Below are 27,499 nucleotides of genomic sequence, written 5' to 3'. Positions count from 1 at the left end.
GGCTCCCCCGACCCCCCGCCTCCAGCTGAGGGCCAACGGGAAAGCCAGATCCACTCCCCCGACCAGTCCTGTAGGACCCTGCTTCCAGTTAGCCATCCCAGGGTCCCCACGCCCACGGCCCCCAGCGGGGCGCCCCTGACCCCCTTTGCCACTGTGAGGCTGTCCCACCCCGTGCCTGCCTCTGTGTCCCCACCGAGCACACACGATGGCAGCAGACCCCCAACAGCCATGACCGTTCTCATTTGTTCTTCATTTATTTCCACACCACAAAGCTTTGCCTTCTTTACCACAAATTATTTCTCCCAGATCTAAAAGGAAAGCGGTTGCCATTTTAAATTTTCCTCTACATTCTCCAGAAGAGATGTTGCCGTGACATAAAAAGGCCAGAGGGCGGGCGGCCAAGAATCCAAGTTCTAGCTGGCTAGCGGAGAGAGAAGACAGAACACACTGAGAACTGACCCCAGCCTCCCCAGTTACAAATCAAGAAGACCTCTGAATGTAAATGATGGTCACAAACTCTTTGCCCTAACCACAAATACGATGCCCACTAAAACTACCAAAATCAACAGAAATTATTTTCCTCTTTAAGAATGCTCCCCAGAGCACACAACTTAATGTAGAGAAAACTGGGGGTTCTTACTCGGGAACAAAAGATGAGTCAGCAGAGCATCACGTCATTCTTATTCTTACCCTGCTCATGAAAGGGGGTTGTTTTCACTAAAAAATAGAAATCAGATGTCAGAGTGATTACCACGCGGTTAATACTGCAGGAATCACTGGCACCTCTAAATCCCTTCCCTTTGGGGCATTTTATTTATATTTGAGATAGAATTCTAATAAATGAAAATTACGTCCTTAAGGAACAAATGTCTGCCTGAATGCAGTCTGAAGAGAGTAAGACAGAACGTCTACGTTGTCTTAGAGAAGTGTGAGCGTAAGAAATGATCAACTACAAAAAGAAACATGAGACAGCCCATTTTGTTCATCTCTCTGCAAAGTATCGAAATACCCTCTGCCACTTAATGTTCCTTACTTACCACCAGTGACCATCAGAACCACAATCACGATGTCTCTTCACAGCAAAATAAAAGTAATATTCCAAAGGGAAAAAACTCCTCTTTAGAACCCTCAACTTCTCTCTCACTCGACGGTCTACCAAGGGCAGGAACACGGGCAGCCCCCCATCAGCAGCCCCCTCGGAGGGCAGCTCTTCCAAGGGGACCCCTCAGAGATGGGTCTCCCAAACTGTGGCCTCAGGAGCCCGGGCCCGAGAGCCATCACCGGCCTGGTGGGAGGTGGCCGACATGGAGGCCTTCGTACTAGTCCACGGGGCTCCTGCGCAGGAGGACACCATGCTTCCCCGCTCATTAGAAGCTCTCGTCCACTCGATGAAGAGACATGTTGCACTTGCACACGAGGCTTCTCAAGCAGGTTTGGCCCCGGGACCTGTTTCTCCTACCTCTGCTGGAGCAAGCACACTCAGAGGCCACCCCTTAGTATTACACCACGGCTCACGGTGAGCAGGACTGCCCGTAACTCGCTGGTCTCCTCCACAGGGGGCTCACAGGTGTGACTCCCGTGTACCCAGCGAGCCTCCGACCACCCCACGCGCCATCAGTCACTTAGCACAGCTCCTCAAGAGGACGAGGTCATCGGGAGGGGAGGCAGCGGCGAATGGGCTGGTCTGACGGGCTGTACTTCGTCATCCCACAGACCCATCTCTGACCCTGGGGTGAGAACACCAAGCCCACTCCCTGCTCTGCTCAAACTGGCCACGAGCACCGCCTCCGTCTGGGCAGGGACTGAGTAGACTGAATTCCAGTACTCCCAGCCCCAGGCTTTCCAGAGCAACCCATCATAAAGGTGGAGTTTAAGATTTAAGAAGAAAACCATAAGCTCAAAACTGTGTGTCCTTTTGTGTGAATGTATCAATGGCTTTTTTTTGACAAGCAAAGAACAAAACCCTGAAAAACAAAGCCCCATCAATATTGTTACTGGCCATGAGATCAGGCACCCACTCTCAGTGCGTCATGAGTAGAAGGACTTCCTGGGGCGCCGGCACCGCAAACCCCTCACACACGTCACCGTGCATGGTCTGGTGACCACAATACGCTACCGAGCACGCTCCCACCTGGAAACCATGCTGTTTACAAAGTCTCCATGCAAGTGCTATCGGCCCTTTAAAAGCTACTCAATTGTCGAAATAAGTCAGTCAGAGAAAGACAAATACCACGTAATTTCGCTCATATGTGGAATTTAAGAAACAAATGAGCAAACGGAAAAAAAAGAGAGACAAACCAAGAAACAGACCCTCAACTACAAAGAACACACTGGGGGTTGGCAGAGGGGGGGCGGGGGATGGGGGAGACAGATGAAGGGATTACAGAGCACACACACATGGTGAACACTGAGTCGTTGAATCACTATACTGTACACGTGAACCTAACAGAACACTGCATGTTAACTACACTGGAATTAAAATAAAGACTTAATTAAAAAGGGGCTCCTGGCTGGCTCAGTCAGAAGAGCATGCGACTCTTGATCTTGTGGTTGTGAATTCAAGCCCCTCATTGTGTGCAGAAATTACGTTAAAAAAAAAAAACCTTAATTTAATTAAACTTTCTAAGAAGTTACTCAACAGTCAATCAACCAGGACATAAGCTGCGTATTTCTAGAAAGTTTATAATGCTATCGACCTTTGCCGTTAGGGGACATTTAACTTGTGTGCCCTATCGCAGTAACATTCTTACACTCTCCCGCAGAGAGCTGCAATTCTATCATGTAATAATGTTTCGATTACCTATAAAGTTTAATTTACTGTGGACATAAGACCTAATGAATAAATGTTAGAACATACTGATTCAGTTCAAGGAAACCACTGCAAGTCAGAAACCCAAGTTCATAGACGAGCCCAACTGAGACGAGACACGTCGGCGGAACAGCTTCAGTCGGTGGTTGGCACCGTTACACCTCACAATTTATCTCTCTAAGTAGCTCATTTCTAACTATTATTATGAGTCCTTTCTCTGCACTATGCTGTTATCCAAAATGCTCTGACAGCTCTCAAATATCACCGGTAATGGACAAATCACAGTAGCTTTTTCTGCAAAAAGAGCACCACGCTAAGGATACAAAAAGACCTTGTTATTTCTAAATACAGCCAGAGAAATTATCTTTCCATTTTAAGACTGAAAACTGCGTCCACCAGCTACGTATTTTAGTATCCCTAAACTTCAAAATGTTTGCTCCCTACCTTCACCTAAAGATCACAGGATCTGGCCATTCTGATTTCTGACTCCCTCCTGGCACTCCTCCTCAACTCTGCCCGTTGTTTTACAGAGTAAGACATAAAGCTTTCAGCTTCTCCTTCCTGTCAGTGCCTCCCAGGCCATCTGGTCTCGTGCGGACTTCTCTGGAGCTGCCCATTCTCGAGCTCCAGAGCAGCATTCCTGTCCAGCTCGCGTCACCTGCCCTGTTCCAGGTCTGCCCCGTGACTCGAGAAAAGCTACAGCTCTTGGTAGAAACTCCCAGGCGTGTCTGTGCAAACCTGAGAATCCCTCTGTACTTCTTAAGGGCTTTATTCTTAAGAGAAAGGCCAAAACTCTCACCCCAGCCCCGCCTCGGACACCCTTACCTCCTCGCTGCCCTCCATACCAGGCCATTAGCGCTGCCTTGAAAACTGCCGTGGTAACCTCCTCCTGGACGCCTGCTCCCCGCGCATCCTTCACTGGCCTCCACGCACTCCCAGGATCTCAGCTGAACACCGCTCGCTCGGGAGCCTCCACCCAGGCCCCCCCGACTCCCGTGCTGGCTCAGGCCCTGTGTGTCCCCAGACCTGGCACCTCGCCCCCAGGGCCCCGCCATGGTCAGTCACAGTGTGGGCCTCTAATTAATGTGCACCTCTTCCCCAGGAGAGGACACCCGTGTCCGTTGGCACCGCACCCCTGGCTGGCACACCGTAGCTCACAGGCGCTTACAGAAGCGACCTGGGACTCACGGGACCAAGGACCAGCCAGGCGTGGCACCGGGGTGAGAAGTCGGAATCTCACACAACCTGTTCTGTGCCCCACACCCCCAGCTCCACTACACTGTCGTGAGCCAACGACACAGAGCGCCCCTCGCTGAAGCCCTCTATCATCCAGGCACCGGTGCCAAGCACAAACCAGAAGTGGGAAGAAAGACTACTCGAGGCCAAAGTGGGTCTGGTGGGAAACTTCAGAATTTGTAGAAGTGCACATGCGGCCAAGGGTGAATTAAATGGAGCTCTGATCAATTATTACAGCTGATCTGACTCCTTAATATTGAAAATACAGCCAGAGCACATCATTTATATTTTGACATCATAAACCCTTAGGTTTGTGATTATTAGTTTTTTAATAATTTAAAGTTATATTCCTTTTTATCAATTACAAAGTTCTGAAATTTTTAGCAGCAAGTCCTACTAAATTAATATACATTTATTGCACACACACACATGATTAGAAATCATCCATAGCAGCCCAAGCTAAAAACAAAACGGTGAAACCTGAGAAGTCAACCAGGGAATAAACCGCTGACTTCTGAGACATAATACAGGGTAGAAAGAACTAACATCTCAATATTAGAAACCTCCTTCCATGATACCAATATCAAGCTGTAGTTTCTTTTCTCCTTTTTAAAAAGATTTATTTCCATCTGACCACGTGAAATTGATGTAATTGCCAATTAGAGACCCACACAATTATTTTGCCAATCAATTTATATTTCTACTTAACAAGCCTGACAGCAACTTCTAAAAGAAACATTATGAAATATTCTTCAATTAAGTAAAGAATTATTTAACAGATAAATATTCTTAATGGGGCTCTCTTGTGGTTTTAAATAAGCTGAGCACTTGATTAACCTCACAGGCTTGTTTGGCACAACCGTAATTTTTACAAATGGGATAGAACGGAGGGATCATAAAGAAGGAATTAATCACAGAACAATCGGTGCTTCAGTCACGAGAGCTCTTTATTCATATTAGTTAACTTGGAGAATGAACTGGCTATTACTACCATAAAGTACACTCAGGTCTTCAAGATCACCATGCCCACGCTCAGACACATGCTACGGCATCGCACATCTGCCTTCCAGGTACACAGAACGCCTACCGGGGTCACTGTTTAGAGCTAGATTTTATATCCTTAGCAGTCTTAAGGTAATGACAGTTAACGTCCCAGACACTGGAAAACCAGCTCTCTTACAAGGTTCCCCAAACACGTAACACTTCTCGGTATAGAGCACATGCAGCCTGGAGAAACCAGCGAGGGAGTCTCCATGTGAACAGGAATTCGGTTCAGTATTTGCTGGGCGTTGGGAGGTCCTGGGGGTACAAAGATCATTCCCCATTTTTAAGGACCTCAGTCTGGGGAGGGGCATAGGGCATCAGTGGTGCATGGGTAAGGAGAAGCTGGCTCGATGGGGGCTTCATCCAAAGCGGGTGCTGGAGCACTCCAGGGAAACGGAACCCTTCTGGGGGCCGGTCACTCCAGGATGCTGGCACCGTCCTGCCACCGAGATCACCCAGTGATATAAAGCCCATCTGTGGAACATGCCTCACCCAAACCGAGGACATCTTCGTGCTGATTGCAGAAGGAGGGCTCACAGCACAGAGCTCGGTGGGAAGACAACGGCTGGGCCCACAGCAAAGGGTGACTTTTACATGAATAAAAGCGATTCAGTTGTATCAGCAATGTAATACTAAGAAAAGGCCAGGTGATGTTTAGATCCTACAATTCTATACAGAGAGCTTTTTAAAATATTTTCTTACTGAAAGTTCTAAAGGCCATTTAGTTCACAAACCTAAAATTCTTTTCTCCCACCGAAACTATTTTTTAATGCAATTGTGATGAGGAGGGCTCTCAGGACACAATAATTGCTTTATAATGTAATAACAATGGCAAAGATTTATTGAATACTTACTGTGGGCCCATTACGGCTCTAAACGCTCAAACAATTCTTTTTATCTTACTTGTGAAATACAACAAAGTCAATGCATGTAACAAAACATACGTTGACAAAGCATTATGAACAAAAATGAAAATAATTCAACATCAAAATGTCCTATGTGGGTGGCTTCCTAGAACACATTACTTACCAAAGGATCTGGATTAGAGGGGGAATACTTTATAGCTCCTCATGGCCATTTCCAAACTCTTTTTATTCCAGTATCTAAGGGAATTCATTCGAGACACTCATGCCATCAGGTCTGACCACCCACTTTCCCACCTGACTGCCGTTTTTCTCCTACTCTTACTAGGACGGTTATGGCACCCTTCAGAACAGATGGAGTTATGACTTCTCTGCTTCCTAGCTATGCTCGTGAGCAGGCACTGAATTTCTTTCAGCCATGGTTTCCTATCTGGAAAATGGGGATCACGGTAATTCTGATTTCCTAGGGCTGTTAAGATTAAATAAGGTCCTGCGTAGCCTGCACTTAGCAAAGTCGCACCGCACACAGCGCTCCTGCGACCATGCGTGGGATGCATGGGTGTGCATGTCTGAAGGCATACAGATCGGCCCGGAACTCGGTGCGATAGTGGCCGGAGAAACCATGAGAAACCGAAACAGTCTAGTGATCCTGAGAACCAAGTGGTCTGAGACTCTCCAGTGGGGAGACCGAGGGTCTGGGGTCACTGACAATCAGAAATAAGCAGGGACTGCCTTCGGCATGGGGAACTTGGATTTCCCCATGCTCAGCAGAGAATTTACATTATTATTCTCATACTTGCTTCTAAACTTAAACAATGAAACTAAATCTTTCTTGATGAAGGCAAATTTTCAGAGAATAAAACCTACGTCATGACTTAAAACAAACACCGTAACAGTTTAAAAAGTAATGTCAGTATTACACGAAGAATGGAGCAACCCTAGATCCCTTAATTTAGCAAAGTACCTTTCAAGCCAGCGATCTACGCAGCAAATGTCGGAGCAGTTACTGAAAGCTTAGCAAGGATTCTGAATTCCTAGGAAGGGCTGCTGGAAATCCATAGAAGCATCCCCCCACCCCCACCCCACGGCACTTCCCAGACTCTTCCTGGACACTTTCACGGCACTTCCCGGACTCCCCAGGGGGACGGAGCGGTCACTGAGGACAGGCAGTCCTCGTCCCTCTGGGAAATCTCCTTCCACAAGCTTGGTACCAATCACCAAATCCTCCAGTGACAGGAAACAAATTTCAACCTTCTTCAAAAGAAGTAATGGGCACAGAGGAGAAAACCAAAAGACCAGCACAGCACAGCAGGAAATCTTTATAAAGAGTCTAAGTGCTTTTATTACGAGGGTGCAAGGCAGCATTTCATCCAACACTCACCAACAGCAAACCGGCATCTTCCATAGAACACTTCCAGAAAGTTCAAACAGGAAAATGAAAAGATACATTATCTGTAATGATTCTCATACAACAGTGTTTAGTGTTGAAACTTCATGTCACTCCAAGAAAGTGTAATCATTTTCTAGCAAACGTGGCAAAAAAAGTTTGCTGTTTTATTTTGTTTGCCTACAGACATATCAGAACATGCCTCACAATTAAAACGTTTTTTTTACGGCACTCCATGACACCAATATCTATTCGTGCTTAGGATCAGCCAGTTGTACCAAATACCAGAAAATACAAAATGATAGGAAATATAAACATCAATTTGTATTTCAAGTTTATAACATTTTATTTACAAAAATAGGCCGGGAGGAAAAGGGTTTGCAGCCCCATATTCTTTCCTGGGGGGACTATTTTGCGTCATCTTCTCCGTTTTTTCCCTAACAATTTTTAAAGTCACAGGTGAATTCCTCCAGAATTCAATTCGCCAACTAGAAGCTGGGGAGGTGAGGAGGAGGGGGGCGGGCGGGGGAGGCAGGGGGCGGGGAGGGAAGGGCCGTCGGACAGCGGGCACACGGATGGCGTGCACTGAACTGCCTCATGCACTCGGCGACGCAAGCACGCTTCTCGACATCGACACCAAACGCCACTATTTACAGGAGCTGCGGTCTCGTGCGGGCCCTGACGGTGCCTGCTCACCGGCGCGACGTGACCGGGTGACCGTGTCGAGGCGGACGCTAAGACATGACTCCGAAGACGGGGTTGTGGCGGCAGATGCTGGGGCCATACTCCTCGTAGTCCTTCTTGGTGTGGCAAACCTGGAAGAACTCGGGCTGGGGGGCAGCGGTTAGAGGGCATCGAGAGACCTTCCCAAAAGGAGGTCAGAGTCCTACACCGTGATGCAAGCCAGAGACTCTCCTGACCCGGCACCCCACTCCTTAGCCAGACCCCTGCGGGAAGGTCTGCGCCCCTTCAAGGCCTGAGCTACGAACCAGGACTTCATTTCATTTCTTTAAAATGTACTCAGCTCCCACTTAGGACCCGCTACGTGCTCACCCTAAATTAGCAATTCACTAGCTACTCACAAATTTGAGGAGAAAAAGGAATAATTACTTGAAAAAGTCACTGGAATTAATGATTAATGCAAGATGTCTGAGGTTGTGTCTGGATTTCACTTATCCATATTACCTGTAACCCCTAATTAGCAAGGATTAGCCGTGCAGCTGAAATTACCTCTAAGACATTTTTTCTATCTCCCGGAACTAAAAGAGCCACACACGATTCGAACACACACTATTTAACCTTCACGGGACAACATTTATTCAAACTCAACAAAGAGCGCGGGAATGAAAATACAGAGCAGTCTAGAAAAGGACTTACAGTTGAAGCAAGCATGGAGCCTCCAAACCACACCGCGTAGCGCTGCATATGATGTGTTATCACCTGGACCTCCACAGGCTTCGGCTGGAAAGGAGAGTAACGTACGTCACTCGCCAGGCCAGACGACAGGTCGCCTGATAACCTGTCTGCAGACAAGAGCACAGCTCTGCTCTGAGTGGCGACCGACGTGGGCCTCCTCCCAGCTGATGGCGCGAGGCCCGTCCCTTGTGCTCAAGTCCCTCTGGGGTGGCATGAGCCACGTGTGACTCTGAAAGGAAGCGTCTGAGCCACTCCCATGGCCAAAGCCACCCAGCGCCGGCCCCTGTCCAGCTGGTGCAGGGATCAAAGCACACCAGTCAAGGAGCGTGTATCGTTCACAACGCTAAAGGCATTTTTAACAGTAAAAAATCCAAGCAACTAACCCAACTGATTTTTTTTTTTTTTTACTAAACCAATTAGATGTTTTAGCATCATAGAGCTAACTCCAAACACTACGTGTCCCAAATCTACTGTGAAAATGACCCTTTGCCAAGAGTGTGATCCGCTAGGTTAAAGGGTGCATGTTTGCTCCCACTTACCCCACACCAGAGCCCAGTCCTGCTTGGAAGCCCAGGGAACATCACCCGCTCATGAAGAACGATCACCTCAGAGGGACACACACTGAAACTCCCTGCTACTATTGGTTATTGTCGTTTAATGAGAACGTTTCCAAAGGACGTGAAGCCCCTCACGGCACACGGACCGCCTCTCCCTAGATGCTGGTCATCACAGAACAGGCCCCGTCTCTCGCAAGGCAGAGAAACCAGCAGGTGCGAGTCGGCGTGGGCGCCAGGCGGCTGCCGCCAGCCCAGTGGCCCTCGGCCTTAGTGACACTTGGAAGGAGTCAGACAGCAAATCTCCGAACATAATCTCACGGTGCAGCTGAGACAGTGCCTCGAACCTGTTCCGACTTCAGGCCCCCACCGCTCGCTCATGGGTCGGGGGGAGACCAGCCGTGGGAGGGGGCCAGAGCGGCCAGGCTAGCGCGCCCGTCCCGCCCGCCCCCTACCTTGATCCGGCCTCCGCTGAGCTCCTCACTGAGTCTCAGTCGGGCATCCACCACTCGTTTCAGATCCCTCTGCAGCCGACGTCCAAAGTCCCTGAACATCGTCGAACCTCCTGAAAGAACGACATTCTAAAAGACACAAAGCAGAGGGGTTTCCTTTGATGAAATCACCCACCCACGCCCTCCTGGTAACCCACCCCCTGCTCCTATGAGCAACAACCTGCGACCCACGTGGGAAGATAAAGCTGAAGCAAAGTCACTGCTGTCAAAGAGCGTCCACCGTGTCTTGTTCCTGCACCACAAATTCGGCCTCTCGGTACTTTTCCTCAACAATAACCAAGTGAAAGCAGAAATTCTGCTCCACGTGCTCCTTCAGCAATGAGAGAACTTCACAAGGACCAGGAGGCCCAAACACACTATGAACCAACAAACTGACTTGCTAGAATAATCTAAGGCCAAAGGAACAGTGGATCTTTAGTTATTTTGCCTTAATAATTACGGGGGGGGGGGGAAGTATCCAATTAATACTTGAACATTTTTAGAAGGGTGAGGCCAGGGAGGGAGGGTGCCTTTGGGGGCCACTGGGAGCTGCCCACTGGCGTCCACCACTCACATTCTGCTCGGTGGCCAACAGAAGCCTGCGTGGGGGGAGGGGGCTTTACTAAATCTCATCAGATTTTGATGAGAGACAAATGTGTTCTTTCAGGCTACAGGATATTATTTAGGACAATGAAAGCGAAAGTAGGCATGTCCTGACAATTTTTTACAGAAAACATCACTTGAGGAAACTGTACAGAAGGCTCCTTCCCGGAGCCAGAAAGCCCTACTTCATCAACACCGGACCTACCCCTGCTCTGATACCGGCAGGGACTGCAGGACTCCTCCGGTAAGCTCCGTCCCGACAGTCAATCCCTCCCCACATGAACAGAAGGGCGAAGCACACCTCCTTGTCCCAGTTGGCCCAGATCACAGGTGACATGACATGGCATTAGAGTACCCCTTTCCTGACCCCTGCCGCTCTTGCGAACAGCCAGCCCAGCACCCACTTAGACTCGGGACGAGACAGGTGAGATCAGAGATGGGACGAGACAGGAGCAGGGGCCAGGAGAGGCCACTGGTGATCCTGTCTCCTACCTGGACCCACGCCAACTCCACCCCTGAGGGTCTGCACAGAGAAATATCACCTTCATGACCTATCAGCAGACTGCCCATCAACCAGAACGCGCCCTCCAGTCACTGGGCTGAAGAGAACTGCCGGAGGCTGAGGCTTTCAGGGGGCCTTAGCTGGGGATGGGCCAGGGGAAGCCATCAGCAAGCGGCCACCAAACTGAACTCACATCTTCTATCACCTTCAAAAGTCTCACGTACAAGCTACTTTTAAGAAATGATCTGCGGGCGCCTGGGTGGCTCAGTGGGTGAAGCGTCGGACTCCTGATTTCAGCTCAGGTCATGATCTCACGGTCATGAGATCGAGCCCCTCACCGAGCTCCACACTCAGCCGGGGGTCTGATTGAGATTTTCTCTCTCCCTCCCCCTCTGCTCCTCCCTGCTGCCGCTCACTCATGTGCACGCTCTCTCTCTCAAATAAATAAATCTTTAAAAAGAGAGAGAGAGAGGATCTGGGCTTGGCCTTTAAGGCCAGGAATGAGGGGGGATTCTGACTTTAGACATCCATGGCCCTCCCTAGTGGGAGAAGCACTATGGGAGCCCAGAGCCCTGACCTACACCACGGTGCTGCCCTTGTCCCCCCTTCTTCCAACCTTCTACTGAAAGGAAAACACCACCACACACTGCAGACACCCTAGGCAGGGAAGCCCTCCTCAGAGAGCATCTAGGAATAAACACATCAGATGAAGCACCGCGGAAGGGCCCTGGCCACCAGAACGGTGCACGGCCAGTCCCCACCTGTGCACTTCAATGCACACAAACCTGACTGCTCTTAGCAAAGTGTGGGCTCAGTCCCCAGGAAGCCCAGCCTCTTCCATTCCTTAAGGGGCCATCTTCTGATCCCCCCCACACACAGACACACACAGTCAGGCACCCGTCTGTTCTTGACAAGCTGCAAACCCAGATCTTTCAAGCAACATCCCATCCCAGGATCAGTGTCATGAATAATCACTGTTGCGCTCTGTCTCCTTGGGGAGAACTCTCTCAGAAACAACAGGAGAGGGTCTGGTTCCTGTCAGAGTCAAGGGGGCATCCCCCACAGCCAGAGCAACAGACACACAGAACTGGGGGTCACCCTGGGCACTGACGGTCGTGCATGACACCACCAAGAGGTAAGACCTGCAGGACCAAGTGCCCGATGGACCAGATAAAGTAAAACCCATCTCCTTTCAGAGAGGTGTTGTCACCTGGGGACACAAACTATGTATCTGTTTGCTGTTAAGAATCACAACTTAAGGGGCGCCGGGGTGGCTCAGTCGTTAAGCGTCTGCCTTCGGCTCAGGTCAGGATCCCAGGGTCCTGGGATCGAGCCCTGCATTGGGCTCCCTGCTCAGCGGGAAGCCTGCTTCTCCCTCTCCCACTCCCCCTGCTTGTGTTCCCTTTCTCGCTGTGTCTCTCTCTGTCAAATAAATAAATAAAATCTTTAAAAAAAAAAAAAAAAGAATCACAACTTAAAAGCATTCTTGACATTTTGGTCATCGTATGCCAGAGCAAGCCTCAACTGGCAACTGGTCCTGCTTTCTAAATGCTGGTCAGACCGGCTGACTATTTTCTGGAAGGAAAGACCTCAGCTTCTATCACAGAAGAATTCAGCAGGAGCTTGGTGGGGGGGGGGTGCCCAAGGACAGCACCTGCCTGGAATCTGACATCTCTAAGTGTGCTTTTACTGACATGCCTTGTTTTCAGTTTTTTGCTATTGTTTTTCACTTACTTTGATTTCTTAAATCCCACCACAGACAACTCCTCTAAAACCTTTCCAGGCTAAGATGACCACAGCCTTGCTCTGTGGCATGAACTCAAAACAACCCCGTGTCGGGCGGGGCCCCGCGGGTTCCTGAGGAAGCCCGGGTCTGTCTGGGAGCTCCCGATGGCCCATCTCAGTGTAGGGAAGAGGGCCACAGTGGCTCCTTGAAAGTCACAGGAAGACTCTGTGAGTTATCCTGCCCTCAAATGACTGTCAAAAGATATGGAACTGCTTTTAACTGAATACCCAATACTACGAACCAAGAATTTTCTGCTGCCCAATCTCCAAACTGGGTGGTGGTTATTTTGAAGGACAATGTGAAGAGCATGCAGCTCATTCATGCTTCTAAGTGATCTCAGTGTTATTACTACATCAAAACAGGCCATCAGAGAGCTACCTGGGTGCTCGGTGTCCTCTTGGTATCCACCCAAAGGACCATTAATCTAGACTCCCTGCCCTCAGCACAGGCCACCAGACAGAGCAGTGAATTTCTCACTAGTAGAGATGGGTGGAGAAGGTAGTAGAGATGGGTGGAGAAGGTACTCTCAGTGAAGGTCTGAGGAAGCAGCTTCTAGGAGCACGTGGGTGGCTCAGTCGGTTAAGCATCTGCCTTCGGCTCAGGTCACGATCCCAGGGTCCTGGGATCAAGCCCCGTGTCAGGCTCCCTGATCTGCGAGAAGCCTGCTTCTCCCTTTCCCACTCCCCGTTTATGTTCCCTCTCTCGCTGTGTCTCTCTGTCAAATAAGTAAATTAAATCTTTAAAAAAAAAAAAAAAAGAAGCAGCAGCTTCTCTCAGGTCTCAGTGTCAGGAAAAGCTGGGCTCTCGGGAAAACCCCCTGGTTTTGATCACATGTCTCAGAGGCCCTGTGACTTCTGTCACAGATTAAACCGTCCCTCTCTCCTCTGGTTCTAGGCCCTTCCGGAATGGCTGGATAGAACCGTGCTGTGCTCCACTCTGTGCTCGTCTTGCCCTATGTCACTCTGCTACCCCTGTTCTCCCACGCCCAGACTGCTCTTACATGGGATGTATTTTCCCGACTGCCTCAAACTCCATGCACTAAAGGATGGGCAGGTAGGAAGGGGCAAGTTTCTAGGGGCAGACAAATAGGAAAGTTGAACACATTAGAACTGGCTTCAGACAAAATAGGGCAGGGGGTTAAATGAGACTGGAGTTTATGCAAGAATGCTTAGTCTTCATTTTGAATTCCTTCTTTCCATCCATCCTTCCCTACACAACAAACCTCGACAGCCTGGAGTCTGCCGTGATCACCACTGAACCTCCTAGGCTCCTCCACGCACACCTGTTGTCACAGGTGCCAACAAAAGAACTCTGGAGCCCCAAAGAGCAGAGACTGTACCTGGGTGCTGCAAGTTCATTCACAGACTGGAAGAAAATGTCCGAATCCCAGGAATCTAGAGATCCCCAAAGGGGCCCGAGAGATCTCAAAAAAGTTAGAAAATGTAAAAAATGAAACTTTAAAGCACAACTTTCTATCACTGTGGAGATTTACATTTTAAAAAGTTAGTATCGGGCGCCTGGGTGGCTCAGTTGGTTAAGCGACTGCCTTCAGCTCAGGTCATGATCCTGGAGTCCCTGGATCGAGTCCCGCATCAGGCTCCCTGCTCGGCAGGGAGTCTGCTTTGTCCTCTGACCCTATCCCCTCTCATGTGTTCTCTCTCTCTCATTCTCTCTGTCACAAATAAATAAATAAAATCTATTAAAAAAAATAAAAAATAAAAAGTTAGTATCGTGAATCTCCTAAAAGCATTTTAAAGTTGTTCATTTCAGATTTTTCTCTAAAAAGGAACTGTTTGTTTCTTGCATGAGAAAGAAATGGCTTTGTGACTGTTCTTTTTTTTTTTTTTTTTTAATTCATTCGAGATACAAAGATACAGAGGGAGAGAATATGAGCAGGGGGGAGAAGCAGGGAGGGGGAGAAGCAGGCCCCCCGCTGAGCAGGGAGCCCGATGCGGGGCTCGATCCCAGGACCCTGGGATCATGACCTGAGCCGAAGGCAGACGCTTAACCAACTGAGCCACCCAGGCACCCCTCTGTGACTGAATCTTGATTATCACTTGAGAGGTGCCCAGGAAGGTCAGTGCAAGCCCAAGCTCTGGATGCTCTTGAACTGGCAGTGATTTGGCTCTGGAAGCAGGGTCCCTGCATCGTTGGCGGAACTACCCCCAGGTGCCCACTCATCACCATTAACGAGAGCTACATACATGCATCCACCCAACAGGTCCCTGAAAAAGAGAGGAGTCATCTGGGGAGCAGGCGTCCATCTCAGGAGAATCTATAAGGCAAGGTCACACCCAGTGACAGGTAAAAGACAAACAACCCTCTTTTCCACTGCTTTGCTTGTTATCCAGAATTATTTCGTCCTCATTGTGAAATGAATATGAGCTCAAAATCACAGGCTGGAGCTCCATCCACACCGTTATTGTACTCTGTCTAAGTCAGCACAGTTAATGTGGTCAAAGACCGTGAACTCGGATGCTGCGCAACACAAGGAAACCTGAAGAAAATACCAGCATGAATACTGGCAAGATTCAAGATAGCTCTACCCATCAAGAAGATTCTGGAGAGGTCAGAAAGTTTAGAAAACAACATCATAAGCTCAGAAGATACTAAACAAATGACAGGAATGTGGAACAGGACAGATAGCAGAAAGCAGAACTGAAGAGACTAAATTAGGGGTGGTCTGAATCCAGGTTGTAATAAGATTTACTTACATAGAATATTCTGTGTGCAAATGTATATTTAAACTTCACTGTATGACTAGAGATGAAGAAAAGCGAATCCCTGAACTAAGTCAATTAAGACACTCAGAGGGACGGGGCGCCTGGGTGGCTCAGTCGTTAAGCGGCTGCCTTGGGCTCAGGTCATGGTCCCAGGGTCCTGGGATCGAGCCCCGCGTCGGGCTCCCTGCTCAGCGGGAAGCCTGCTTCTCCCTCTCCCACTCCCCCTGTTTGCGTTCCCTCTCTCGCTGTGTATCTCTCTGTCAAATAAATAAATAAAATCTTAAAAAAAAAAAAAGACACTCAGAGGGACAAGTGGTGAGATAAAACACCAATGGGTCCCCCTTGTGGACAAGATGGCTCTCATTGACCAGATCAACTAAGCATCAGTTTATGAGAACTTACTGGCTATACTGATTTCACTCTAAATCCTTTCCCATTTCTGCCCTGGAATAGATCATCTGTATCTGGCAGATTATAAGGCTTCTTCTGTTGATTTTGTTGTGGCAGAAAATAGATCAAATACAAAATACTACTTAGTAAAACACAGCTGGGTTGACATTAAGTCCCTGAAGTGATGCCTGAACTTAACAGTGATCCTGTCTTCTTGACTAAGACATACGCAGGGATCTTGTGCACAGGGCTCTTAGTAACTTTAAATCACTCACATCAATCAAACTAGGTACTTAAAGATATTTTAAGAAACAGAAATTATCAACAGAAAATTTCAATTAGGCCAGTTTACCCAACAGAACTCAGAGCTGGGTTTGAGAGACAGAGAATTTGCAACATAAGTCATCATCATAAAATACTTTAAACACTGAGTAGATTACATCTAAAATGGCCATTTATTTTTCAATTCCTATTTACATTTCAAACAAGATAAGCACAGTAACCTAGCTTTTTTAAAAAAATCACCGTTAACGGCTATTTTAATACATTTAATCCTACTTTTTTGGAAAAGGCAAATATTAAAATTTGATGTAATGGATTTCTTTTTACTTTTTATTTGAAAAGAAAAAACTTTCCATTTGGAAATAAGTAATTTCAAGGTAGCAAAAGTGGTACACACCCTTTATTTAGATTTACCTGCTGTGAATACTTAACCACATCTGTTCCATCGTTGGCACTCTCTCCACACACACACACACACTCCTTTACTCATTTGAGAGTAAATTATATGCATCACAGTCCTTTATTCCTAAATACTTTAGTGTGTATCTATTAAAAACAGGGCCATTCTCTTACGTTACCACAGCACAACTGTCAACTTTGTAAACTTACACGAACACAAAACTTTTATCCAATCTATTATCCCCATTCCAGGTTTGGCACTTGACCTATTAATGTCTTTATAGCATTTTTATCCCTCCAGTCCAGCAGCCAGTCTAGGGTTGCTGCAATTATTTGTCCTATCTCTGTAATGGATTTTTTCATTAAGAAATAATTCACCAGAGTATGAACATGAATGTTCATTATGATACTTTAGAAGCATTGCAAGATCTTGAGTTGCCTTCAGAGAAATAATATATAAAATCCAATTTCTCATTCATGCAATAAAAATGCCACTGCAGGAGCACCTGGGGGGCTCAGTCGGTTAAGCATCTGCCTTCGGCTCAGGTCATGATTCCAGGGTCCTGGGATCGAGCCCCGCCATCGGGCTCCCTGCTCGGCAGGAAGCCTGCTTCTCCCTCTCCCAGCCCCCCCGCTTGTGTTCCCTCTCTCACTGTGTCTCTCTCTGTCAAAATAAATAAATAAAATCTTTAAAAAAAAAAAAAATGCCACTGCATATATATGTAGCCAACTGATTTTAGACAAAGTTGCCTAGGCACTTCAATAGGGAAGGAACAGTCTTTCTCAAAAAATGACACTAAAATAACTGATATCCATGGAAGGATGTGGACACTCACTACCATCCTTCATATACACAGTGTAACTCAAAATGGATCAGACTTAAATGTAAAGCTAGAACTATAGAATCTCTAGAAGAAAATTTTTTTAATCTTCATGACTTTGATGTTGGCAAAAAATTTCTTTGATGACACATAAAAAAAGTATTAACCATAAAAGATAAAAATGGATAAACTGGACTTCATAAAGTGAAAAACTTCTGTTCTTCAAAAGATACCACTAAGAGGGGCGCCTGGCTGGCTCAGTAAGTGGAGCATGTGACTCCTGATCTCGGGTCATGAGATCGAGCCCCACGTTGGGGGCAGACATTACTTAAAAATAAACAAACAAAGATACCACTAAGAAAATGAAAAGACGAGCCACGGACTAGGAAAAAAATATTTGCCACACATATATCTAACAACGGACTTGTATCCAGAATGAAAAACACAACTCTTACAACTCAATAAAACAAATCAATTAAAAAAATAGGCAAAAAGTTTAGACATTTCACAAAAGAAGGTACACAAATGATCAACATGAAAAGACAGTCAACAGCCTCTGTAATCAGGATCATACTAATTAAATCCATTACAGAGCAAGTTCAGGTTAAGACAGGAACAGACGGCACAACCACTCTGGGCAAAGTCTGCTGGTCTTCATAAAGTTAAACCACACTTATCACGTAACAAAGCAACTGCACTCCCAGGTATTTGCCCAAGGGAAATAAAACACATATCCACACAGACTTGTACCCAGATGCTCAGCACAGGTTTTCTGTGGTAGCCAAAACCTAGAAACAAGCCAAATTCTGCATCAGTGGGGGGAAAGATCCCTGTGGGGTATCATACAGCAGTGCTAACTGGCACAAAAGCGAGTACGCTGCAGCTCCGAAGCACAAACAGAGCACAGGAACAGAGGGTGCACGTACGCCTCCGCGTGCGTGCAGCCCCAGAAAGTCAAGCCTGACGTGCAGTGACGGAGAGCAGGTCCGTGCTCTCCAGCAGCCGGGGCCAAGGGACAGGGATGGCCGGGGAGGACGGGGACCGTGTATGGGCGATGGTCACGTTCTCTGTCTTAACTGTGGTGCCAATTCTGTGGCTATGTAGACTTGTCCAATCTCCTTGAAACTGGGTTTGTTTTATTGTAAGTGGAATTTTTACAAACAGGGCAATCCAACAGAAAGCTATGATGAATGGAGGACTTGCTGAAGATGCAGGCCCCGCACCGAGCCACACGCGGGGGAGGCCGGAGGGACCTGCGGTCTCTAGACCTTCCCTGCCTTACCACCCTCTGCCCATGTGAGGAAGGAAGCACAGGCCCAGATCTAAGCGTATCAAACCCTGGACTCCCTCCCAGGGGCTGCTATGCACAGAGCGCTCCAGGCCTCACCCCAGTTCCAAGCCTCACTGGGAGCTGAGAAATTCTAATGTGGCCCAGTAATCTCAACGGACTTACGGAGGACCAACCCTTGATCTCAACCCACTCGCCCACAAGGAACTGCCCACCCTCTGAACACAGAGCCGTCGTCCCGGATCCCCGCTCCGATGCCTCCCCACCAGCAAGCAGCTTCCTTCACACAGACACGTGACACAGCAGCCCCGGGGGGAGGTCTGTGGTGCCCGGACCGTGTCACGAGTCTAGCTCTCGTGTTCGGCTCCCGCCTGGGCTTCTGAGCACCACAGCTACTGGGGACACGTCCATGTGTGTGCTCCACACCCGTGACCCAATGGGTGGGTCCCGGAGCCCGGCAACAACGTGGAGTCAGTAACCTCTCTGCGCACTCCTAGATGCCCGGCGGGGCCTACCACCCTCCCACAGCACCCCTCACGCTGACCCTGCTGCAACTCCTTCCCCAGCCCCGCGGCCCCGCAGAGGCTCAGGGGATGGGGAGCCTGCCATGTGCGATGGAGGGGGATACAGTTTGAAAAGGAAGATACGCCTACTGTTTATACTGCATACAGCAGAAAGCCAGGCTCCAGGAAATCCTATTGCCTGAAAGGAATACGAGGCCAGAGCAAGAAAAGAACTAGAACACAGCATTCTAAAAGATGAGCAAACACGGACTGCAGGGATGCTGTTTTCCTGGCGAGGCATTCCAAGCTCTTCCCGTCTGAGCCCCAACCTCTGCTCTACTCCACCAGCGCCAGGAATGACGGGCCAAGGGCGGCTCACGCTCCTCTGCCGGTTTTGAGACCAAAGGTCAAACATTTTCACCTCCCTGGACTTGAACTTCCTCATCACGTAGCCCACGAGGTTTTTAAGGAAACTGAAGTAGGTGAGGTGTGCACAGCAGCCGGCCCGGGGCTGGCATCCAGAGCACGAGTGTGCTCCCAACGCTGGTGGGACCATCACCACCCTCTGCCACACTCAGGACCGAGCAGGGCACGCCCACCCTCACCCCCGCTCTCCGGCTACACTCTGCACCCCATCACTCGGCACAGGCGTAGCAACACAGCGGGTCCTCAACAAATGTTTGTGGGTGAGTGGAGGGGCCCAACAGTAAAGGATGTTGTTGGCTTTACTGAACTCTGGAATAAAGGGAGGAAGGGAAGGAAAAGGACTCCAGCAAGTAATTCAGGAACCACGAGTAAGAGTATGTAATCATCTCTACTAAATTCTTGAACCTCGGTCATCTCACGCTTCTCCCTAGGGCACAGGTTCTCAACCAGGGACGAGTTTGCCCCCAGGGGGCATTCAGGATTGTGTGGAGATGTGTGGATAGTCAGGAACCGGGAGGTGGGACGCTCCTGGCACCCAGCGGGTACACGCCGCGCGTGCTGCTGAAGCTCTCACCGTGCACAGGGCAGCCCCCACGGAAGAGGATCATCCGGCCCAAATGTCCACAGCACCAAGGCTAAGAAACTCTACTCTGATGTTAAGCAATAAAACCAAAGAGACCCGCGCAGCAGCAAGGCGAGGGGCCCCAGGGAAGGGGTGCCCCACTCTGCAGCTAAGCCCAGCTGTACAACAATCCCCAAATCAGCAGCTGCTGCAAAGAGAGAGCAGAGGAAACTAGGAAAATCCCTGGGAACTTGAAAAACAGAAAAGTCGATCATCTGGAGCCCACCATGGGTCCTGAAGATCCGTCGACCGGGCCTGGATGTGAGGGCATCTAGAACATCGCCAGCCGCCATTTACGGAATGTGGTAATGCTGCTTACTACGTGCCTGGCGCTGGTGAAAGCACTTCCAAGTACCAACTCACGGATCTTCCCAACAGCGGCACGAAGTGGGGACCATATGCCCCATCTGCCGATGAGGATACTGAGGTCCAGTGAGGTCAAGCAGCTGCCGAGGTCACAGAGCTGAACAAGCCGTGGGGAGGGCTCAGACCCCACCTCACACACGCACCCTGCACTGCAACCACTGGGCACACGGCGTCCCTCCCGTCACAGGGAGTTCCGACCCAGCCGTGCGGGACGGACAGCGGGTGGGACAGCTGTCCCCTGCAGAGCTGAACCCCCCCACCGCGCACGCAGTCTGGCCACCAGCACCACCGCTCACCCCTTTCCACACGACTGCCCTCGGGGCTCCCCACCAAATCTGCCTTCTCAAGCCATTTCCTTCCATCTGCCCCCACAGAGCAGCTCCACTGAGACCTCTCAATAACCGGGTGACCCCTCTCTGGACATGCTGCGGACCTTGATAACAAGCCGCTTCCAGTGTGCCCCCCCCCCGCCCCCCGCACACACATGCAGCACAATCCCAGGGCGGGTGCAGCGGTGCTCAGGCTAAACAACTCCAAAGGGTGAACGGAGTCCTGCCCTGGGGGCCAACCAAGGCCAAATGACGTCCCTTCTCCTAACAGAGCAAAAAACCCACAGTGGCTATAAAAGCGTTACACCCAAAGCAGCAGGAATTAGAGGATGCACTAATTCAAGTCCCTCGGGCGGAGAAGGATGAACAATTCTTAAATCACCCACCAGGCTGGACATTACAAACAGGAGATCAAAAATTCTATTTTTCCTTAACTAACCAAGGAAAAAATTTCTCAACATTCAACTATAAAAATACATCTTTCCCCTCACCCCAAGCAGAACCTGAGTGGCAAAGTTACACAGAGACAGGAAGTCGGACCTCACCTCACCACCCAGCCTCTAGGCCCCTGCACCTGAGTCAGCGCGCTGCTCCTGCCCACGAAGATGCCAGAAATAAGTTACTCAGGAGCCACAACGAGGCCGGTCCTCAGCCCCTCGGCCACATCATCGGCAGTGTACCATCCGCCCCGCTGAGAGCCGGCCTGTCGCTCCTGACTCGGGTCCGCGGGATTCCTGACGACGGGACAGACGTGAGACGTGCAGGGAGCAGCGGGGCGCGGCAAGGAGACCGCGCACGATCTGCCTGGACACTTGCCGGCGTTCCTGACCAGCCGCCGGTGGCCTGCGTGCAAACGGGGCTGGTTTCCTACCTAGCGTCTCAAGAGCAGCAAAATGGTAACTGAACTGGCTAGTTTTAACCCAACTGAGTGTTCAGAGGGCTGTCCTAACAGTTCACGTCTGGCTTTTAAGCAGCATCTGTTTGGTTTAGTGCTTGTTTCCCTTTCAGAGCTGGGGGGCGGGGGGGAGCAGAAGCAGAAACAGAGGAATCGGTGAAATGACCAATAAACATATTCTCTCCATCTCACTGCAAAAAGAGGCAATAAGGTTCACAGCCATGGCTCTGTGCTCAGAAGCACGAGCATTTACCCAGCAGTGTTCTTGCTCCATTCCCACACGGAAGAGTAAGGAAACGTTCTTCGAAGGGAGTCTGTCCACAGGTCACCACAAATAATAAAATTTTAATATTATAAAATCAAATCCTTTACTGACAGAAAAGAAACAGACCCATGAAGGAGATTACCACAGCCCGCGGGTCTTGAGAGAAAGCTCACAGCAGAAACCTAGCACAGAAAAAGCACCTTAACAGCCCTATTTCTCTAACAGCATTTTCAAAGTTAGAGAAACAGTGTTTCCCACTACTTTCCCTGTCTGTAAAGCACAGGTCACCATGACCTCTTAAAATAAGATTTTGAACTCAATGTTTATTTTGACAGCTGAACAAATACTTACTGAGCCTAGTCTTCAAAACACTTTTTTCACTAAGATTCTAGATTTGGTCTTAATTAAGTCCAATTTCCTTGGGAGCACATACAAAGGCCCTTCTTTGTTTTTGTTTTTGTTTTTAGATCTTATTTATTTCTTTGCAACAGAGAGAGGACACGCGCAGGGAGAGGGAGAAGCAGACTCCCCACTGAGCGTGGAGCCCAACGTAGGGTAGGGCTCGATCCCAGGACCTTGAGATCACGACCCTGAGCCCCCCTGGCGCCCCTACAAAGGCCCTTCTGATCTCACTCCGGGCTACCTGCCCTGCCTCCTCGTGGCCACGCCCACCTGGCCCCTGCAGCACCGTGTCCTCCCTGCCTCCACATGCTGGCATCTGTGCCCGGACAGCAATGCTCACCATCCTTCAGGACTCACGACACCTCCTCCCCTGCCGAGGTATAAGCAGCAAAGGCACCCGTCTCTGAGCTCACAAAGCTCTCCGTGCTCTTGTGCATTATCCAGCAACATTTACTGAGAGCCTGCCGTGTGCCAGAAACTGCTGGTCAGTGTTGAACCTAACAGGTCAAAATGGGGAAGGCAGCAGAGATACGTGCTGTGCAGGACACACTAAGGCAAGGAAGGGTGAAATAGGGTGTAAGGGGCAGGGCAGAGAGGCTATTTTCAGCAGGCTGGTCAGGAAGCCTCATGAGAAGATGACATTCGAGCAAGAAGTGGAAGGTACCAAGGAAGTGCGTCAGGTGGATACCTGGAAGAATCTCCCACAATGGCAGGGATTTTTTTCCCCTGTTTTGGTCACAGCTGACCCCGGAGGGCCCAGAATAATGAGCAGCACACAGCAGGTTCCCCACAAGCACTGCTCAATGAATAAATGAACTGAAGGACTGTGCATGAGGCCCGTGCAGGAGCCAGGCACACCCCTGCCTAAGGGTCTTCACTCAGAGCCTTCCCTCACCTCAGCCACCCCTTCTCCCACCCAGCTAACGGTTCTACTTCTGTTCAACAAAAGCCAGTGTTCACTGTGATTCATTCTAAAGGCAGTTTAATTTAGAAAACAGACCAAGTGATTCCCCACCACAGAGAACGAGAGCAGTCAGCTTCCTGGGTCAGAGTCCCAGCAGTCAGGACCATCTACACAGACGCCTTCCCAATCGGTGCCCGACAATTCCTCCTGCAGGCCCACCGGGATTTTGGCCGGAAATCCACGAGTGATCAAAGACCTGTTGACCCAGACGAGCGCTGCAGCCAGGAAGCAGCTGCTGCGCCCCCGCCCACAACCAGCGGCTCAGACGGCATCATAATGACATGCTGCCGTGAGGGTCAGACGATGTCCTGGGAAGACAGAGATCTTGACCTAAGCTACAAAATATCAAAACCCTAATGTAAGAAAAGAGTTGGATACTGAAACAGACACAGGACAGAGCATTAGATCCCATTAAAAATAATGTTTTTGAAGAATGCTGCTTACTTAAGAAAACATTCACAACATAATGCTAAGTTAATATACAGGATACGAAATATACATGTAGCACGACAGATCTACCTATTCATGTTTCAAAAACATGAAAAAGAAAGGTAGTCAAAGTAATGATAAGCAAAGATTACAGAGGAGTGACTTCGGTTTTATTAAAGATTTTGGTATTTCTCAAATTTTCTAAATGCATTTTAAGTGGTAAATAATCTTCTTTGCTCATCTATGGAGTCTAAGCTTTCTAGACTCAATTTTATTTTAGGATGCGGTGCCCTGACTTGCTAAATGGCCACGAATCCTCACTGCACAGCACTCCTCTCACTCTGTGTTCGGTCTGTTGATTCAGGTCACTGTGGTGGCTGGATTTCTCAGTGGCCCTGGGCAATTACAGTTAATACCTTACTTGGCTGCACAAATGCTTGTTTCATGATGGCAAATAAAAGTCTCAATTATAAAACCCCTCCACAAACAGAAAGGTCCTGTCTTTATGATAGGGAAGACAAGGGCAGCACTTACCATTATGTGGCACCTCTTGGCCACCTGAAGCCTAAGTCAGAAAGACTTGAAATAACGTATCACCAGTAAGTTCATTCCATTAACACCTAATATGGTATTAAAAATGGCAAAAATTCCCATTCCTGTAATGCTAAGCAGATTCTGGGCTAGAGACTCTATTCTTATTTTTAACCAGTTTGACAGACATACACTGCCACCTACCCACCATCCTGTGTAACTTTAACCCGCTTCCTGGGTTCCTGCAGCACACAGTACAGTGCTCAAGGGGAGTTTCCCCCTGCCGCTCACTGCAGGTCAGGCAGTGAGCCTGACCTTCCCATCAGAACCTCCTGGGAACCCCCACTGCACTTTTTTTTTTTTAAGATTTTATTTATTTATTTGACAGAGACACAGCGAGAGCAGGAACACAAGCAGGGGGAGTGGGAGAGGGAGAAGCAGGCTTCCCACAGAGCAGGGAGCTGGATGCAGGGCTCCATCCCAGGACCCTGGGACCATGACCTGAGCCAAAGGCAGACGCTTAACGACTGAGCCACCCAGGCGCCACCCCCCGCACTGTATTTTTTTTTTTTTAAGATTTTATTTATTTATTTGAGAGAGAGAATGAGAGAGAGAGAGCACAAGAGGGAGGAGCGGAAGAGGGAAAAGCAAACTCCCCGCTGAGCAGGGAGCCCGATGCGGGACTCGATCCCAGGACTCCAGGATCATGACCTGAGCCGAAGGCAGTCGCTTAACCAACTGAGCCACCCAGGCACCCCCCCTCATTGTATCCTCGAAAGGCTGTCCCTCTTGAGGGACAAGAGCTTCTTGACTCTCGGGCGGATCCCAGAGACCACAATCCCAGCCAAGTTTGAACAAGCCTATCTCTAAAATGTGGGCCGCAGGACACAGCCCCGTGTCCCAGAGAAAATCCAAGTGAACCTCCAGGGCTGGCTGTAAACAGCTGCCTGATTTGGGGGATGAGACAACTAATGACAAATGTCTGCACACCCCCCTCTCCCTCGTGACTCCTCTTTCTCCTGCAACTGCTGTAATCGTGTCCCTGCCCAACTCCTCCCAGGCTGCTCACCTCTTCCCCAAAAACCCGACGGCCACTTCTCCACCCTCATCCTGCGTGACCTCTCAGCATCACCTGACAAGGCTGGTGACAGTCATCTTCCCTTGGCTTCCAGAGTTTTCTTTCTTCTTTCTTCAACTACTCCCTCTTAGCTTCTGCGATGGTTAATTTTATGTGTCAGCCTGGGCTGGCTATCATACCCAGTGATTTAATCAACATTAACCTAGACGTCATTATGAGGGTATCTGGTAGATGCAGTTAATGTACGAGTACCCTCAATAATGTGGATGGACCTCATTCACACAGGTGAAGGCCTGTCTGAAGAGCAAAAACCTAGATTCCCACAGTAGAAGGAATCCTGCCTTAAGGCTGCGGGGTCAACCCTTGTCTGGGTTTCCAGCCTGCCGGCCTGCCCTAAACATTTTGGACTTGCCAGACTGAAGGCAGTCCAATTCTTTAAAATAAATATATAGAGAGCTAGAGCAAGATCAGATAGATAGATAGATACGATAGATAGATAGATAGATAGACAGACACACAGACAGGTAGAAGATAGATACAGATTGGGGAGGGGGGTAATATCCTATTGATTGTTCTGCAGGAGACCCTGACTGATGGCCTCCTTGGCCTCAACCCTTACACTGATAAGGGAAATCTGTGTCCTGAGATGGCCCACCGAGCCAGCAAGGGAGTCTCAGCCTGTCTCGGGGCTCTTCCAGGTTCTTCTCCCTGCTCTGCTTCCCGCTCGTGCCAATCCGGGTTCCTCTCCCTGCCCCCCTTCACGCACGCTCCAAAAGTGCCAAGTATGCGGAAGTAGAAGTGTATAAATTACCCCCTTTGTTTGTGCTCAGGGCTCAGATCTTTGGAGACCACTCTTCTCTGAGCCTGCCGGCGTTAAATAAACCTCCTATCCTCCAAGATATCTGAGTGCCGCTTGGTTCTTCCGTCGGGCAATCCAGTCCAGGTTCCGTAACATTTGGTTCCCTGGTCAGGAAACCCAATCGCGCTGGTCCATTGTTGCCACCGCTTTGGGGGCAACAGCGGGGCGGTGACAGAACGAGATATAATGGAGAAGTCACGCCCTGCCTAATTTTCGGCAGTCTCCCGCCCCGGTCGCCTCAGGCCAGCCCTGCTCCGCTGTTCTTGCAGGACTCGAGGAGACTTGGCAGGTGAGGACCTGGTCCCAACGTCGGATTCCGGTAAGGCCTGGGGGCCCCAGGACCCAGACAGGCCCACCCCCATTGGGGTGGAAGGGGAGCCTGATCACCTCCCAGAGACCTCTTAGAGGTCTCACAGGTAGGGATTCCCAGAGAGGGAATGTAATAACTTCCGGAGTGTGAACGTGTGAGGGACTGTGCAGTCCAAACTGGCTTGCTCAAGCAGACTGATTCTGTGACTCCACAGGCGGGCACCCTTAAGGTCCCCAGAAGCCTACGGAGTCTGCATGGGTCCATCTGCGATTCCATGGTCAACGGCATACTGTCTAGGGAGGCATCGGAACAGCTTCCGATCATAAGTCACAACGCTGAGATCACTACGGCTAAGCCTCATCTAAGCTCCTTCGGGACACGGCCAGATGGGCATCTGATTGGTCTCCTCATCTCAGGAGGCACCCCCCCATTTTCTGTCTCTGCGCCACTGCACACGGGGACATCACCATGGGGTCAGGGCAAAGTAAACCTACGGTTCTAGAGACCATGATCAAACATTTCAAGAAGGGGTTTTCGGGAGACTATGGAGTCAGGATGAACCCCGGCAAGTTGAGAACCCTATGTGAATGGGAATGGCCCACGTTTAATGTCGGGTGGCCTTCAGAAGGGACATTGGATGTCCCAACGATTCGGCAAGTATGGCGAGTCTTAACAGGGGAACCAGGACACCCCGACCAGTTTCTGTAAATTGACTCCTGGCTAGGAGTTGCTCAGACCCTTCCCGCCTGGGTGCGATTCGCTTACAATAGGCAGGGATAGGTCAGGGTCTTAATCGCCTCATCCAAGCGACCTAAAGAAAATCAGCAAAAGCCCCAATCTCCACAAATCCTAGCCAGAGATCCCAAGGACGAACCAACCCTGCCCCCACCATACGTAACCCCAAGGCCGTCTACACCCGGCCCTTC

The 27,499-nt window shown here is 49.4% G+C and overlaps 1 protein-coding gene across 2 annotated transcripts in view; it reads right to left on the bottom strand.

Moving 5' to 3' along the window:
- Positions 1–7,708: 7,708 nt before the first annotated feature.
- The window catches only part of ACTR3B (actin related protein 3B), an 89,317-nt gene continuing 69,526 nt past the window's right edge, over positions 7,709–27,499 (bottom strand). For both annotated transcript variants that reach the window (XM_021692784.2, XM_021692785.1), the window contains 3 exons: positions 9,765–9,890; positions 8,717–8,800; positions 7,709–8,169 (listed from right to left, as the gene is read on the bottom strand). In XM_021692784.2, the coding sequence (XP_021548459.1) occupies positions 8,074–8,169; positions 8,717–8,800; positions 9,765–9,890 (306 nt within the window). In that variant the 3' untranslated portion in view covers positions 7,709–8,073. The remainder of the gene's footprint in view (positions 8,170–8,716; positions 8,801–9,764; positions 9,891–27,499) is intronic.

The sequence above is a fragment of the Neomonachus schauinslandi genome, chromosome 12 (genome assembly GCF_002201575.2).
Source record: "Neomonachus schauinslandi chromosome 12, ASM220157v2, whole genome shotgun sequence".
NCBI classification, from domain to species: Eukaryota; Metazoa; Chordata; class Mammalia; order Carnivora; family Phocidae; genus Neomonachus; species Neomonachus schauinslandi.
Note: the sequence above shows the minus strand (reverse complement) of the source record. Positions and strands in the feature narration are given on the sequence as shown.